At 41.3% G+C, this 17,719-nt stretch overlaps 1 protein-coding gene across 1 annotated transcript in view; it reads right to left on the bottom strand.

Moving 5' to 3' along the window:
- Positions 1-17,719, bottom strand: part of LOC126469939 (negative elongation factor B) — a 152,022-nt gene that overhangs the window by 64,708 nt on the left and 69,595 nt on the right. The window contains exon 8 of the mRNA XM_050097345.1: positions 401-475. Coding sequence (XP_049953302.1) covers positions 401-475 — 75 coding nt within the window. The remainder of the gene's footprint in view (positions 1-400; positions 476-17,719) is intronic.

The following is a 17,719-nucleotide window of genomic DNA, read 5'->3' as shown; positions in this document are numbered from 1 at the left end:
CCAGCACAGCCACCCTGGCTGTGCCCACCACAGCCATGTCCCACATTTTACCTTAATTAAATTAAAGAAACTACAAAAAAAACTAAATTTTGGTCTCCAGACAGTGATCTGAATGCTGCTCCCACCAACTGTATCACCTTGCTTGTTAACAAATGTGTTTTTAACTGATTACCCTAGGTAATTCACCACTCTGTGTAAGCTAATAATCCAAGAAAGGCACAATTGCAACAGCATCAAACGGTGGTGTCATTACATACTCTGGAATGTTGAGCAATGAAGTTTAATCAAATCTAAGGTCAAGAAATTACAGCATGGTAATATCTGCGTAAATGCAAATTTATAGGCAGGATGCCTATCAGAGTATGCTTAGAAAACTATCAATAATTTTTTTGTATCTTACCTGTGAATCTATCATCACCCAAGCACTGAGGCCCAGAGCCAGCATCCTCAGAAGCAGTATGAGAACTGTATTTTCCTGTAACAACTCAGTTTTATTATTTAGTTCTTTTCTGTAAAAAGACAGTGTGCTTATAATTTGTTTTTAAATTAATTTAATAATTTCATAAGCACTGTAAGAATAATTTTATACACACATGCTTTTTAAAAGACAACATAATTTGAGGCAACACAGTTTATTAAACTGTAGTTTAATACTCTTTGAAATTTATGCTGGAAAGAAAATGAAAACTGTAAATATTTTTAAATATTATTTACTGTGCACAGATGGTACAAAGTTTAACTACTATGTCAGAAATCTATCCTACATTTGTTGCAAGTCCAGAAGCATTCACAATGTGCCTAAATTACCACAGAAAATAGTTTGTTTGGGAGTCTGTACACTCACTCATGCATCACATAGCCTACCTCTTCATAAGAATAAAGTTTCTTGTTGCCCATTGATACTTATGAATGGCTAAGGCATATGAATAACATTTGATGCAGTGTCTCTGCAGTACAGCTGATGTAAAAGACACTCACACTTCTAATCTACGATTGTCACGAGTTTGAATGGGCTGTTATGAGTTATGCCTTGTTATGTTACAACCAAACATCTAAGGGCGGTAATGAACATCATTTTAATTTTGTTGCAGCCAAACGGGATTTCGACAAGGTCTGAGTAATATACACTGGTGCCAACAGTTACTCACAGCTTGTAGTAATTCAGGATAATACATTTTTGTACTAAAACATAATATTGACTGCTGGACTTTTCTTTCTTTCTTTTTCCTTTTTCGATGAAGAGCAATGAGTCACTCACTGCCTTCTCTCTATATTTCTCTTAGGTGGTGGTGGGTCTAGGTTTTATCCTCAAAGATAATTCTTGCAAGGAAGGCATCACAGTTACATTTAGTACGTTAAGGGCTTGCTGTCTGTTAGATGCATTACTGTGACCCCAGAGAACATAGTAGACACAGATACCATGATTTATTCTTCATGCATGCAAGACACTAAAGGGTCAGCCACTTGGCTGTTTCCCCACAGTTGTGAACAGTGTCCATCTTTTAGACACTTTGTAACAATGGAGCATATTAGATACAATGTGTTTTGCTGAGGCACAATTAGTGTTCATAGTTATTGAATGTTGTCAATATACATTCTGAGGCATCCTGTCATGGTGTCATCTGTGGCTGCTATAGTAGTCTCCGGAAAAAAATGAAATCATCATATGGCATTGTTGGGCAGGAGCACCCCCCCCCCCCCCCCTTCCCGGGGAAGTTCAGACGCCACATTGGGTGATTTGCACATCAATGATGATGATGATGATGATGATGACAAACACAATACTTAGTCCACATGCGGAGAAAATCTCCAACCCAGCTGGGAATCGAACCCAGGCCTGCTGCATGATAGGCAAGCACGTCACCACTCAGCTAAGCAGGTGGGCATATTCTCTGGAGTCTTAATGTGATGCATATAACTGAGCAAGGAGCAACAGTCAATGATGTCACACATTTGCAGACTTCTGAAGTCTGTTCATACACTTGCTGTTATAACCAATACACTTCTCTGCACTGAATTTAGCTATGAATTTCATCCAGTGAGTTTCACACCTCCATAAGACAAAAACTGAATATTAGAATGTTGAACAATGGAAACTCCAGTTAGGAATATCTACACTGTAGGAGAAGAAAGATTGTGACTTACAGTACAGAAGACACATTAAGTTGTAGATAGGCACAGTTAAAAGACACTTACATAAAGCTTTTGGGCTTGTCATTCATCAGTAACACAGAAACCCGCACCATTCATACACACAAGCAAGTACACCTTACCTCATGGACACATGACCACCAACTACAGCAACTTGGGCTGGATGCTGGAGTTAGTGGTCATGTGTGCATGAGGTGTGCTTGCTTGTGTGTATTTCTCTTTTGCTAATGAAGGCTGTGTCTGAAAGCTTTATGTAAGTGTCTTTTAATTGGGCCTGTCTGCAACTTAATGTGTCTTCTTTACAGCAAGTAGCAATCTGTCTTTCCCTACATTGCTAATATCAGGCTATTGTTTACACTCGGTTCACACAATATGTCAGAGGATTATCCATTGTTGCACTGGTGCGTTCATACAACAGCAAATTTGCCTGAAGCTTTCATTTACTCCATCTCTACTCTTAATGAGAAAAGTACACTCAGACTGAGTATTAATATACAAGTTCACATAAATTTTAGTCTTCCATATAGTCTGTTATAGTTTTTGTTCTCTTCACACATACTGTAATATGTGTCAACAAAAATAAACAGTGTCCAAAAATATAACATGGCTACATAAAAAAAAGTCTATTCGTCAAGCAGTGGCGAAAGAAAACACTTAAAAGATGTGGAAATGCATGAGCTTCAGAGCCAGTGGTGTCTCTTTCTAGGAAAAGGGCTGATGGGAAAGGAAGGACTGGTAAGGTTTAGGAAATCGGATGAGTTACAAAAGAGTCACCCAGAACCCCAGGTCATTGGAGATTTACTGGATGGGATGAGAAGCAAAGGCCATGCCACATTATAATGTGGTATTTCTTATGTCATTATCAGCATACCAGACATTTACATTCTTCATTTGATCCATGGACTTTGCCAAATGTACATATTTTACGATGTAACCCATTTACTGAGAGCCTTGTTGATACATGCCTCTAGTCCTTACATTCTCTGCTCCAGCTGACATCCAGCTTAGTTGGTATGTTGTAGAACTCTAGTTCTATCTCTTCCTCCTTCATGTGCATGACATTAATCAGCTCCTTACATGGTTCTGTGTAAGATAGACAGTATTGTCGTCTGATGTCCTCTATGAAATAAATCTCTTTCAGGAATTTGTAAGTAAGTTGGGATGGCACTATTTACACCATTCCTAGTATCCATTTCACAGAAATTGTCTTGGTTTGTTCTATTCTTTTCATATCGCCAATCTTAGTTTTTCTCATATGGTCTCTATACCATACTTTATGACTGGCTCCACTGTCACTTCGAATAGTACCATTGCTGTGCTTGTTGATACATTGATTAAGTTTGGGATACTGCATGAAGCTCTGATGGCTGTTGCTGCTCTTTCCTGAATATGCATATCAACGGATATTTCTGTTGTCTACAATGTACTATCTCTGGTGCACAGAGACTCACTGGCTATTGGCTCTCTATTTTGACTTTACTGGTTTTCTAATCAGGTATAAAACATCATGTCCATTGGATTCAATATTTTTGGAAGTCTCTATTAATTTATGTCAGAAGGGCATTTGACTGTCACCCTTGGTACTGGTATCTTCTCCCCTTGGCCTTTTATTCCTCTTGAGGACTTTGCTGTCACTGTCTCTGTGCCTTATGTTGTAACTGCAGGAACAAGCCAAGTCTAATTGCAGTACCTTGAGGATAGTACATAGGAAGAAGTTCAAGTTGTAGCGCTGGACGCTAGGCGTGGCCGAAGGGTCAGCCGAGGCGGCACTCAAACTGTTACGCAGCGGTGCTTGATAAGAAAGTAAACAGCCAGCAGATACAAACAAAGGTCTGTGTAAGGACTCATGATAAGCAATCAATTAAGGAATATAAACAGAAAACATTCCTGGCTAGAGAGAGAGGTCTGGAAGTGGAGAGAGAAAGAAAGAGGGCCCTTGGTGGGGACAGCGCTACGTCATAAGGAGCCAATGAAGGGCTCAGTACGCAGTGCGTGACCATATAGAGAGGTGCCTCTATCCCTCCACTCAGCCTCTGAAGAACAATAGCAACAACAATGTTTTAACCATACCAAATAAGGGCAAGTTGCCTTCGACGCTACGTCATGCCAAGCGCTGGCGGGGTCAAAGGGGAAACGCTAACAAAACCCGAGAGCACGCGGCTCTGGGGGCTGGTCGGGTCTTGTCTGGTCGGGTCGAGTAGTTAGAGAGTGATAGCAGCAGCCGACTTGGGCTGAGGAACGGGCTGTAGGCAGGCAGCCGGAGATGGTCGCTGGAGAGCATTAGGGCGTAGCCGTGGGACTCTAACATAGGGTGCTAGGAAATATTGCAGAGCTTCTAGTAAGCAGTCGGAACGGTGGAGTCAGTCACCGTCTCTGTGTTAGACTTGGCCTTCCTGTGAATGCAATCACCGTGCAGTTAGGGTGAGCTGTATTCATTCAGAATAAACTGCAATTTGTTAAAGTTATCAAGACTTTAATTCTACCCGCTTGCTAGCCTTGTACCTTCACACCAGGGATTTCTACATCTTAGCCAGATCAAAAAGTCTCCCTCTCACTAAGGTCAACCAGCTAAATCCCTTTTACGAACCGTGTCGCTCAATCCCTCGCAATACCCACGCTTGGGACGCGACATAAATAAAAAATTTTGGTGCCAGGTGTGGGGTTATCACAAAGGCGCATAGGCAAATAGGAGGTAGGAGCCATTAGGTTTTGCTACAGCGACTGTGGCAATTGGCAGGAAGTTGTGGCGACTCGCAACTTTCAGCATTAGTAGCACCAGTACGTCAGAGTCCAGAAAGGTAGTCCTCGCGGGTGCAGGGCAACGCAGGACAGCGGCAGCACGACGCGGAGCGACGAGGCACAGAGGTGCCTAAGCAGCCAGCGTTCGAGTCCAAACGTCCGGGCCGAGCAGCAGCAGTAGCGGCAGCAGCCGTAGCAGCGGCAGCCGAGGAGAGCGACAGGGTCAGCACAGCCCAGCAGAGCGGCGGCCGGCGCATCGCAGCAGCACGGGACAGCGCGGGCGCAGAGACAGCGCGGAGCAGTGCGGAACAGCGTGGGACGACGCGGATCAACAGAGCAGACGGCGCACCACAAGAGAAGCGGTACTTGTAAAATTGTCTTAAGAATATTGTATCTTTGTTGTGTAAAGTGTTAATGTAGTTAAGATGCCCCAAACTAATGAAGTTGCGTCATCCTCCACTAATGGTAAGATGTCAGTGAAGGAAGCCCTATGTATTGTTTCGAAAGTGTTCGAAGGAAATAAGAAGGATTTAAGGGAATTTAGCGAAAATGTAGATGCGGCATTTGAATTAGTAAAGCCAGAGGAACACGAAACGTTATTAAGTTCGTTAAAGCAAAGATAACTGGTGAGGCCAGGTCGAGATTGCAGGTGTGTGAACGCACAGGTATGTGGCAAGAGGTGAAACGCGTTTTAGAAGAAAACTATGCGAGTAAGCGTACCGTAGACTACTATGCATGTAAGATTTTCCAAGCAAGACAGGGACAAGGGGAACCAATAGCAATGTGGGCAAGCCGAATAGATGAAATGCAGAGAGATTTTCGAGAAGAAGTAAACAGAGTTATGGCCAGAGAAAACTTGAAGGGTGCGATAGAACTAGTTGATTCCTTAGGAAGAGCGTGCTTTATACAGGGTTTAAGTAATGATAGAATACAAACAATAGTGAGAAGCAGAGGCGATGAAATTACGTTGGCAGCAGCAGTGGAGTTGGCACTGCAGGAAGAGAGTGCGATATTGTCCATGAAAGAGCGGGGACTAGCCCTGAGGGTAACGTACACCTGAAATAAGGAAGCGGTGAAAAACGCGAGAGAAGTTAAAGAGTTGAGATGTTTCAATTGTGGGTTGAGAGGCCACATAGGAAGCAGGTGTAGAAAAAACAGGCCAGAGCATAGAGTACGGGCAATGATGGGCAGAGTTTACAAACTTTTGCTATGGGTGTGACAAGCCGGGACACACAGACATGGAATGCCGGGTGCGGTTAAGAAAAGTTCACCCGATAGATGTAAGGGAATTCAGAGGAAATCATAAAGAAACCGATGGAGGGTTACGAGAGTGGAGATGTCCACAGTGTAATTTACCAGGGAACTGCGGAGTTCCGTGCACGAGAGTAAAAGATGTTGCGTGTTTTAAGTGTAAGCGGCAGGGCCACTACGTGAAAGATTGCCACGAAGGGACCTGGCACGCCTGGAGAAAAGGCAGGGTGCCAGTATCGAGTAAAACAGGCAAGGCCGCACAGTCGGGCCTTGTTGCGATAGGTAGACCCACAGTGAGGGTAATCGACTGTGCAACAGAAAACGACGTGGTAATGTTGTACTGCGTAGAGTTAAAGAAGTATTTGAAGTGACTAATAGACACAGGAGCACAATTGTGTTTGCTAAAGAGGACGAGTATTCCAGTAAAGAGTATGCTTGGAATCAATGAAGCAGAAAGGCTTCGGTTAAAAGGTGTAACGAGTGAAGCCGTTAGCACAATAGGCACGGTACAAATAAACTTAAGTATAGACGGATCTGAAAATGTGAGACAGAAATTTCACGTGTACGGTAGAGGTGTAGACATTCCGTACGACAGACTGATAGGAAGAAATTTCTTAACAGAGCACAGAGTCAAGCTGGATTATGCAGGTAAAGTAATATGGCTAAAAGGGCGAGATATACCCTTAGTAGTAGAGGAAGAACCAAAGGGACAAGAGATAGAAGCAGATTCAGAAATAGGCAGGGAGATAGGGCCCCGGGAAGAAAGAATAATGTTGTTGAAAGTGGACAGAAAGGTATCACGGGGAATCGAAAGAGAAATGGTCATACCGAGGCAGGAGATTGCACAAGGGGTGCATGTACCTGAGTCTTTAGTAAAAGTGCGAAACGGGAAATGCATAGTAAGTGCATTGAACGTGTCAGAGGACAGAGTTCGACTAGGTAACGTCAGATTAATAACGGAAGAATTAGAAAGAATAGCGAAGGTACGCGAAGTAAAATGTAGCACTGATGCAGTAGGTAAGACGGAAAGTCGTGCTAGTGTGTTGCGAAGGCAACTCAGAACGGATCATTTGAAAGTCGAAGAAAAGAGCGCTCTAGCAGAGGTCTGCATGGAGTACGGAGATGTATTTCATCTACCAGGGGACAAACTGTCCTATACTTCTGCAGTGAAACATAGAATACCGATTGCACCGGAACACGCGGGGAAGGTAGTGAACGCTAGACCGTACAGGATCCCTGAAGCGCAAAAGGAAGTGCTAAAAGAGCAAATAGAGCAGATGCTGAAGGATGACATAATTGTCGAAAGCAAGAGCGCATGGAACGCACCGTTACTGCTAGTTCCAAAGAAGTTAGATGCCAGTGGCAAGCAGAAATGGAGAATCGTAGTGGACTACCGACAATTAAATGACATCACGGTAGGCGATGCATTTCCACTACCAAATATCTCCGATATCCTGGATCAATTAGGGCAAGCCAAGTACTTCTTGACACTTGACCTCGCAAGCGGGTACCATCAAATATTGACGGACGAGAAGGACAGAGAGAAAACGGCATTCAGCTCAAACTATCAACATTACGAATACAAAAGAATGCCGATGGGACTGAAGGGAGCCCCAGGATGTTTCCAGAGACTGATGAACACAGTATTGGCAGGTTTACAAGGTGTGAAATGTTTTGTCTACTTGGACGACATAGTATGTTATGGGAAAAACCTGCAGGAGCATAACGAGAAACTCCGGGAAATATTTGACAGGTTGCGAGGGCACAATTTGAAGTTGCAACCAGACAAGTGTGAATTTCTGAGGAAGGAGGTAATCTTCCTAGGTCATTGTATCACGGACAAGGGAATATCACCGGATATGGCAAAGGTGGAGAAGGTGAATTTCTTCCCACAACCGAGAACAACAAAAGAACTAAAAGGGTTTCTAGGATCGATAGGGTACTATCGACGTTTCATTGCAAATTTCAGCAAAATTGCGAAACCCCTCCATGAGCTCTTAAAGAAAGGAGTAGAGTACCAATGGGGAGAACGACAGAACAATGCGTTCAAGGGACTGAAAGAGAAATTAGTGAATCCTCCGTTACTTCAGTACCCTGACTTTACGAAACCGTTTATAATCACAACGGATGCGAGTAACGCAGCGTTGGGCGCAGTGTTATCACAAGGGAAAAAGATTGGCGAAGACTTGCCGATTGAATATGCATCCAGAGCACTGAACACAGCAGAACTGAACTATAGTACAACGGAAAAAGAGTTGTTGGCTATAGTGTACGCGGTAAAGCAGTTTAGATCATACGTGTATGGGCGAAAATTCACAGTGGTGACGGACCATAAGCCACTAACATGGACATTTAGTGTGAAGGATCCGAGTTCGAGGCTCCTGAAGTGGAGACTGAAGCTCGAAGAGTACGACTACGAGGTAGTATATAAGCCAGGAAGGCTAAACAGTAATGCGGACACGTTAAGCCGGATAAGGCATGAAGGAAAGGACGAGATAGGTTCAAAGCGAAATGTGGAGGCAGAAAGAACCTCCGTAGCACAGGCAAAGGCGGAACAGAGTTCCGTAAACGTGCGGCAAGCGCAAGTGTCAGGTGAGATAGACCAGGAAACAAATAGTAGTGAGGAAATTAGCCCCGAAGAAAAGGAGAGTATATTAAAAGAGATGCACGATAATTCCTTGGGAGGGCACCAAGGAATGCATAGGACATTCGAAAGGATAAAAGCGTACAAGCAGTGGCGCAGAATGAAGCAGGACATTGAAAATTATATTAGGAAGTGTCCATCATGTCAAAAGAACAAAAACACACAAATGAAAACAAGGATGCCCTTAGAAATTACAGACACAGCTGAAACAGTATTTGCAAAATGTGCAATGGATATAGTGGGTCCACTAGATGTATCTAGTACAGGGAAAAGGTACATGCTAACATTCCAAGACGATCTGAGTAAATTCACAGTAGCAGTCCCGATTGACAAGCAAGACGCTGAAACAGTAGTGGAAGAATTTGTAGAAAATATAGTACTAAGATATGGGATTCCATCAGTTTTGTTAACAGATCAAGGATTGAATTTTCTGAGTGATGTGTTTAAAAGTGTATGTAAATTGTTGAAGGTAAAACGTATAAATACCACAGCATACCACCCAGAGTCAAATGGTGCTCTAGAAAGGAGTCATAGAACAATTGTAGAATATCTCAGACACTTTGTAACAGGAGATCAAAGTTCATGGGACAAATGGGTGCCGTATGCAATTTTTGTGTTCAACACTACACCACACAGCAGCACAGGTTATACACCACTCGAGTTAATTTACGGAAGGAAGGTTAACATACCAGGAGTACTGCAGCAAGAAACACCGCAGGTAAGTTACGATTATGATTCGTATGTCAATAAGCTAAGAGCAAGAATGCAGGAAGCCCACAGAGTGGCTAGGGATTCTATTATAAGGAATAAGGTAATCAGTAAAGGACAGTATGATCTGAAACAGAACCCAAAAGAATTCAATGTAGGGGACAAGGTGTTATTACACGACGAATCAGTGAGACGTGGTAGATCTCGGAAACTAGATTCGCAATGGAGAGGTCCATTTGAAGTGTTAAAAGTGGAAGGTCCTAACGTAGTTATAAGAGTTAAGAGAAATAAGGAAACAAAAGTACATGCCAACAGGCTGAAACAGTTCTTTTAAATTTCAGGTATGGCACTCAAGTGGCAAGTTGTGCAACTCATCATAGTGATAACAACATACAGCTTCGTTGCATCAGGATACGAAACGAACGATTTCAAAGTGACCTCAATACCAAGTTCATCAGGACTATATTACGATAACGTAGGACAAATAGAAACATACAGTACCACATGGAGAATAGTCACATATGTTAACTTAGATGTAATAACAGAAAGATTTCAGAAAGCAGAGAGGTACGGTAGGGCAGCGGTACAGAGGTGCCGTGACACATTGAAACAATTAAATGTAGGATTAATAGAATGTAGAGTACTAGATCAGCAAGTTACACATCATGTGGAGAAGATTGCAGGTCTGCAGCAACTCGTACAGCAGCTCACAAAACACGAAAACAGAAGAAAGAGAGGAGTATTCAACTTCGTCGGACAGGTAAGTAAGATACTGTTCGGAACATTGGACGAAGCGGACGCAGCATACTATAAAGAAAGAATAGACGCTATGGAGAGGAACTCTGAAGGGTTGCTGAGGTTAACTAAGGAACAGGTGGCAGTGGTAAGGGCCACATTAGCAGGAGTAAACAGAACAGTATATACACTAGAATCAAATGAACACATTCTAAGGACAGGCATGCAGAGACTAGAAAGGTTCATGAAGGAATACGTGAAGGAAACAGATATGGGTTTCAAACGAGTAGCATCTTTTGCCACTGTAATGGGAACAAGTATTACAATTAGCGGCAGTGTTTGGCCAAATCGAAGAGGAATACGAGCAGACGATAAAGGCCATTGTAAATGCTCAAAAGGGAATACTGCAGCCTCACATCATAAATCCAGTGCAAATTGTGAAGTATCTAAGTTTAATACGAAACGAATTAAAGGACGTGAAGTTTCCTGTTCCTCTCGCGGAGTCGTCAGGCTACCTCTTGTTAAGAATAATTGATTTGGATGTTTTCATTTCCGGTAGCATACTAGGGTACGTAATTAATATTCCTTTAATAGATAATAATAATTATAATCTGTATAGAGTTCTCCCATTACCAAAGGAGATCCCAGATATGAAAGGAAAGTACGTATACATAAAGCCAGAGAAAGAATTTCTACTGATAGATGAATCCAAAAGGCAGTACGCGAAACTTTCTGCTGATGATCTAAAATGTAAAGAACTGAGTAAGAATAGAAGACTGTGCAGACAGTCATTCGCATTGCTATCGACAGTCGACCATGAGGAATGCGAAGCCAAATTGTTACAACCGGTAAGAGAAATTCCGGAAGATTGTGTGCGAAAAATAGTCGCACTGAATCAGAGCCTTTGGACCCATCCAAACAGTAACGAATGGCTATATGTAGCTCCTAAGGAAGAAGGACTGACAGTATTATGTGGAAAGGAACCCCCGAAGGACTTGTTAATGAAAGGAGTAGGAAAGATAAGTTTTTATAGTAAATGTAAAGGGTATGGAACGAGAGCGTTCATACAAACAGATAGAGGAATTCATAGTAACGTAACAAAGAAAGATATAATACCTCAAATTAATTTAGAATTTGACTGTTGTGTTGTAAACGAAGAAAAGAACAATGTCTCAATGCTAACGTTAGATTTACCACTGGAGCAGGTAGTAACACAATTAGACGATTTGAAAGTCGCTGGGAAAAGACTGGATGATGTCCAGCGAATGGCAGAAAGGCAGGAGGAAGAACTAAAATATTCCAGATATTTTACACATTACTCAATAACTACATACGTAGCTATAGCGATAGTCATCTTTATTGTAATAACATGTTGTTGTAAAAATTGTAGATGCTGTAAAGAATGCTTCAAAAGTTTATGGAAGTACTTTGACGATAATAACTGTTGTGGTAAAGTATGTATAAGAAACACCATAGTAAATCAATACCCAGAGACTAGCTTAAGTAGAAGAGAAGCTAATAAAGAAACTGAAGATGTAGTAATATATGAAAGAGGTGGGAGAAACCAAGAAGAGTCAGTTCTGTTCAGAAACAGGCGTTAAGTAAAATCAAAAGATAAAATATATTAGAAGTGTCTTATGAAAAGGTGTAATCAATTTTAGTGTTTTGTCCATGTTTTATGAAACTGTACGTACTTGTAATTACCAATGTTGAATGGAAATGGTATTTTGTATCAATGCTTTTAAAAATGTACCTTGATTGTAAAAGTATCAATGATTTGGAAAAAAAAAATGTATCTTGATAAATGTATGTATAAAATAATTGTGACTAACAAAGAACTTAATGGAATTACGTGTACCGAATGTATATGAAAGAAAAAGAAAACATATGAAGTGTTGATGTAACAAAAGAAAATGTAAGCAAATAAAATGAGACAATCACAATTGACGCTACTCTGAGGAGTAACGCCAATTTCCCTGGCGGGGGAGGTGTTGTAACCGCAGGAACAAGCCAAGTCTAATTGCAGTACCTTGAGGATAGTACATAGGAAGAAGTTCAAGTTGTAGCGCTGGACGCCAGGCATGGCCGAGGGGTCAGCCGAGGCGGCACTCAAACTGTTACGCAGCGGTGCTTGATAAGAAAGTAAACAGCCAGCAGATACAAACAAAGGTCTGTGTAGGGACTCATGATAAGCAATCAATTAAGGAGTATAAACAGAAAGCATTCCTGGCTAGAGAGAGAGGTCTGGGAGTGGAGAGAGAAAGAAAGAGGGTCCTTGGTGGGGACAGCGCTACGTCATAAGGAGCCAATGAAGGGCTCAGTACGCAGTGCGTGACCATATAGGGAGAGGCGCCTCTATCCATCCACTCAACCTCTGAAGAACAATAGCAACAACAATGTTTTAACGATACTAAATAAGGGCAAGTTGCCTTCGACGTTACGTCATGCCAAGCGCTGGCGGGGTCAAAGGGGAAACGCTAACAAAACCCGAGAGCACGCGGCTCTGGGGGCTGGTCGGGTCTTGTCTGGTCGGGTCGAGTAGTTAGAGAGTGATAGCAGCAGCCGACTTGGGCTGAGGAACGGGCTGTAGGCAGGCAGCCGGAGATGGTCGCTGGAGAGCGTTAGGGCGTAGCCGCGGGACTCTAACGTAGTGTGCTAGGAAATATTGCAGAGCTTCTAGTAGGCAGTCGGAACGGTGGAGTCAGTCACCGTCTCTGTGTTAGACTTGGCCTTCCTGTGAATGCAATCACCGCGCAGTTAGGGTGAGCTGTATTCAATCAGAATAAACTGCAATTTGTTAAAGTTATCAAGACTTCAATTCTACCCGCTTCCTAGCCTTGTACCTTCACACCAGGGATTTCTACATCTTAGCCAGATCAAAAAGTCTCCCTCTCACTAAGGTCAACCAGCTAAATCCCTTTTACAAACCGTGTCGCTCAATCCCTCGCAATACCCACGCTTGGGACGCGACACTTATTTAACATATCTAGGAAGGTTCAAAGATATGAGAAAGAGTGAAAAATCAATCATATGAAAAGTACAGCCAATAATGGAGTTTAGTTTCCATAAAATGTAAATAAATTGAAAAATATTTTTAAATGATTAATGAATTAATTTACTGCCAAAATGGCTATATTCTTTACCAATAAGTGGCAAATGCAGTTGAATCACTACACTGTATTGGGGCACAGTACAATTTACAATTGTGTGCATTTGCATCGAGCCTTGCCTGCCCAAAGGATATATAACTACCAGTTCATAATACTGGCACATGTTTGTTAATATAGTTAAATGAAAATGGAAACTATATTTTGGCAATCTCCCTCTCACTGTTAAAAACAAGAATCATCTTCTGTAAATTTAGGATCTGCCAGTAATTGATAATAAGCTTCTAGGCTACCTTATACACATAGATTTTTTTATTTGATCTTCCCCTTTTATTACTCCAATTTTGTCTTTGTAGATATAATATGTTACTTGTCTGCACTTCAGTCTCATACTTCTATTTGTTTAATTTTTCATTACATTGTTTAAGGTGATCTGTAACTCCACAAATGTAATAAAGATAACAAGGGTTCTTTTATTTTATTTTGGACTTCTGCATTCTTCCTTCCATTAACATAGGCAATTTTAGAACTTCTTCTCTGTTACCTTCACTTTTCTGAAGTCAAATTGAGTTCTGACAGGTTTTTTCCTTCTTACTGTGTATTACTTTAGTCAGCAGCTTACATGCTGCAAATATATGGCTGATCACCTGATAGTTCTCAACTTTATCTGTTCAAACCTTCTTTGACAGTGTGGTGGTTAACATTTTTTATGAAATGAATTCTTTATACATTTTGATTGACAAATAAAATAATATTAAAGTTCTTTTACATCTCATTAATATTAATAGTTTATGCTAGTTATCTTAAATGTTCTTGCAGGCAAGACTGAACCGAGATCATTCAGTGTTCTGTGATACTCGAGCAACAACATAACAACATTCTGGAAACAACACTAATATCCAATTTCTTCCACCTCAGTGCCACTGTAACATGTGTAGCAAACCTTCTTCATTGGATGTAAATGTGTGTTTTGTTTGCTCCTCACTTTGTTTTTAACAATGTTTCCATAAGCACTTGTTAACCTACACCTTCATTCCTATTCTGTCAAAGTTATATACAATCTGTCTGTACACAGTATTTTTTTTTCAAGTGCCACATATATTCCACTTTGTGATTATGTGTCTCTGATCTTGCATACTGGAAGTTGCTGACTGTTTTCAAATCCAACCTATAATGGTAACTTCATGTTCCATTCTTTGCATTCTTGTATTTATTTCTTTCATCTACAACCTACAGGCTTTCAAGAGTTATCCATGCCCTTTCTCTTCCTCCACCCAACCTCCATCCACCCTTCCTCTTTTTTCCCTTCTTCCTTCACTAACCTCTTCAGCCCTCATCATTTCATTCTTTATGAGATTTCACATGCTAATTCCTTAAATAATCAGTGCCTTTACTTAGCTTAGAAGCTACTGCCTCAATGAGTTACCACAATATTTCATCCAGTCTTAATTTGTCAGTTCCCCAACTACTCAGATGCTTCCTCTTTTGCTTTATTCAATTGCATTTTGGCCTGCTGTTCAGCAATACTACATTATGATCTCAATATACATAAAATTCTCAGTATATTTCACAGTCAAGTATTTGTTTTATAAACCTTCGTCTAGTTATGATGTTTTCCAGTGGAATCTTTATGTGTCTCCAAGTTGTTTTTTAGTGAAACCTTCCTTCCAGAAGAGGACTTTTGCTGCAACCTGTAGAAATCTTCGCAGACCTCCAGAAATATTTCTGCTGTTCTGTTTATTTCCCCTAGTACAGTTGCTTCTCTAACTCTACCTTCATTCTCTACTCTATTACAGAATTTTATAGTCTCTGAAGACTATCAACTTTTCAAAATTTTTGACACATTTTATTATTTCGCTGTATTGTATCTACATACATCAGTTTACAATGAGGCATGTTAACATATAACATCTTAGTTGATGTTAGTTTCATTTAAAATCTGGGAAGAAAAATAATAAGTCTCTGTACATTTCATGAACTCTCTCCTATCCATCTCCCGATTTCTAATGATTCCATAACCCATCATGTCATTACATCTATATCTACATACATACTCTGTCTGCCACTGTATGGTGCACAGAGGAAGATACCTTGTATCACTGCTAGTCATTTCCTTTCATATTTCAATAGCGAATGGAGAAATGGAAAACAACTGTCTACATAACTCTGCAAGAGCCCTAGTAATTTCTTTTATCTTCATGGCCCTTGTGTGAAATATATATTGATTGCAGTAGAATTGTTCAGCAGTCAGGTGCAAATGTCAGTTCTCTAAATTTTTATCAACAGTGCTTTGCAAAAACAATGCCATTCTCCCTCCAAAGATTCTCATTTGAGTTCACGAAGCAACTCCATAATATTCCCATGTTGATCAAGCCTACCAGTAACAAATTTAGTCGATCGTTCATCTCCCTACTATCATCCTAATGTGCTCATTCCATTTCTATACTACTAAAATATTACTACTAAAATACTAATGCTTTCAGACAAAGTCTTTCTTCTACAATAGAAAACACACTCACAATCACACAACCACAACTCACACACACATACATCTAGCCACTGTCTCAGGGCACTAGAGCTGACTGTGACTGCATCTGTCAGAGCAGCAATGAATGATGGGTTGCGGGAGCATGAGATGGGAAGGGGGACGGATAGCACGGTACAGGTGGGAAAATATACTAGTACTGCCTGGTGGAACGTGCAGTAACTTGGTGGGGACCTGCAAGAGTTCTCCCAGTCTTGCACAGGTAGAGGGACGTCACATGGCCTTGTTTGAGTTCAGTGTGACTACAGTGCCAAATGGGACTGGCCTGACAACATGGGTCAGTTGAAGGAATGGGAAAAAGACATGGTGTGTCAATTGGCAAACAGTTATGATGGACTGTGGTGATGTTCTTCATTATAACATGGCCCAGGGGCAACATCTGGATAGCTGAAACAAGATCTGGATGACTTCATATGGAGACGAATCACCAGGAAACTGAAAGCAGCCATCTTGAAATCTGCAATCTTGGATTTGAGTTGCGCGTTTCAAATGGGAAGGGTGTCAAGTGGCACATCGTTTTGATCTGCCTCTTTCTCAGTAATACACAATTGGAATCTGTTTTAAGATATTTGTGTATGACCTGTTAAAGTTTGAAATTGCAAGGAGATGATCAATTCTGTTTATTGTTGCAGGTGATCCACAATGGCACTTACACAGTAAGGACATATTGAAATTGTGTTAATGAGCAGTGGACAAAATACCAAAATGATTGCTGCTGACTTCAAAGCATGGCATCCCGAGAGAAATGATATTTCACATGACAGGTTAGTTTGGAGAGTAAAGGGACTAAACTACAGGGTCATTAGTTCCTACATATGACAGTATTCAAATTATTGGACAAATTTTGTGCAACAGGTTCTGTAGTGGACAATCCACACAACAGCAATCGTGGCTTCATTTGTGAAAAGTCCACATGTGTCAGTTATCAGCAATATTCACTGTCAGTCAGCATTTAATCATGCACGTGTTGCACACATGCCAATGGCACCCACACAAGTCACAGTTGCAACATCATCTTTCAGAGTATGACCCTGATCGGCGGGTGCATTTTGTAGAATGGGCTCTGAATCAGTGTAACTGGAATTCACACTTCATACAACAGGTGATGTTCAATGATGAAGCTAATTTTTATCTGCAAGAAGAAGTGAGCACATGGAATCATTGTTACTGGTTAGATGCAAACCCTCCCCCCGTGGGTGGATCCCTGTAAAGATTCTGGTAGTGAAAAATGATGCTTTGGGGTGGGATTTGGTACAAGAATTGTAGGTCCAGTGTCGATTAATGGAACCTTCAATGGGGAGCGGTATGACCCACGTATTCTGTGAAGTGTGCAGCAGGACTGGCAAAAAATACTCTGACGCGTGTCCAGAGCAATGAAGGTCATATTGAGCATATGCTGTAATGCTGACACTGACAACAATAAGTTTGTGGAATAACAACATGGAAATGCAAAGAAATCAGGTACGGAGACTGTTTAATATTGCAAGACGTAAAGGACAATGGGCTAAATATCATAAGGCCCTTGTCAACTACAATCTTGCAATAAGACAAGCAAAGAAGGCATCCTGGGAGGCATTCTGTGAGGAAGTGGAGAGCACAGTTGCACAAGCCAGACTTCACAAGATTCTCACTAGAGTACCAACCAATCCAGGAGGTATGTTGAGGAAGGAGGATGGGGAATATACAAAGAGAGCACATGAGACACTGGAACTGCTCTTCAACACTCACTTTCCTCAATATGCTCTGCCGGACAACACAGACCATAATGTGATCCCGGAGAGACAATGGTTCTCAGGCAATTGAAGAGAGGACTGGGAATCAGCCAAGGAGTGTGTAAAC

The sequence above is a fragment of the Schistocerca serialis genome, chromosome 1, assembly GCF_023864345.2.
Source record: "Schistocerca serialis cubense isolate TAMUIC-IGC-003099 chromosome 1, iqSchSeri2.2, whole genome shotgun sequence".
Classification (NCBI taxonomy): Eukaryota; Metazoa; Arthropoda; class Insecta; order Orthoptera; family Acrididae; genus Schistocerca; species Schistocerca serialis.
This window is presented reverse-complemented; position numbering and strand designations above follow the sequence as displayed.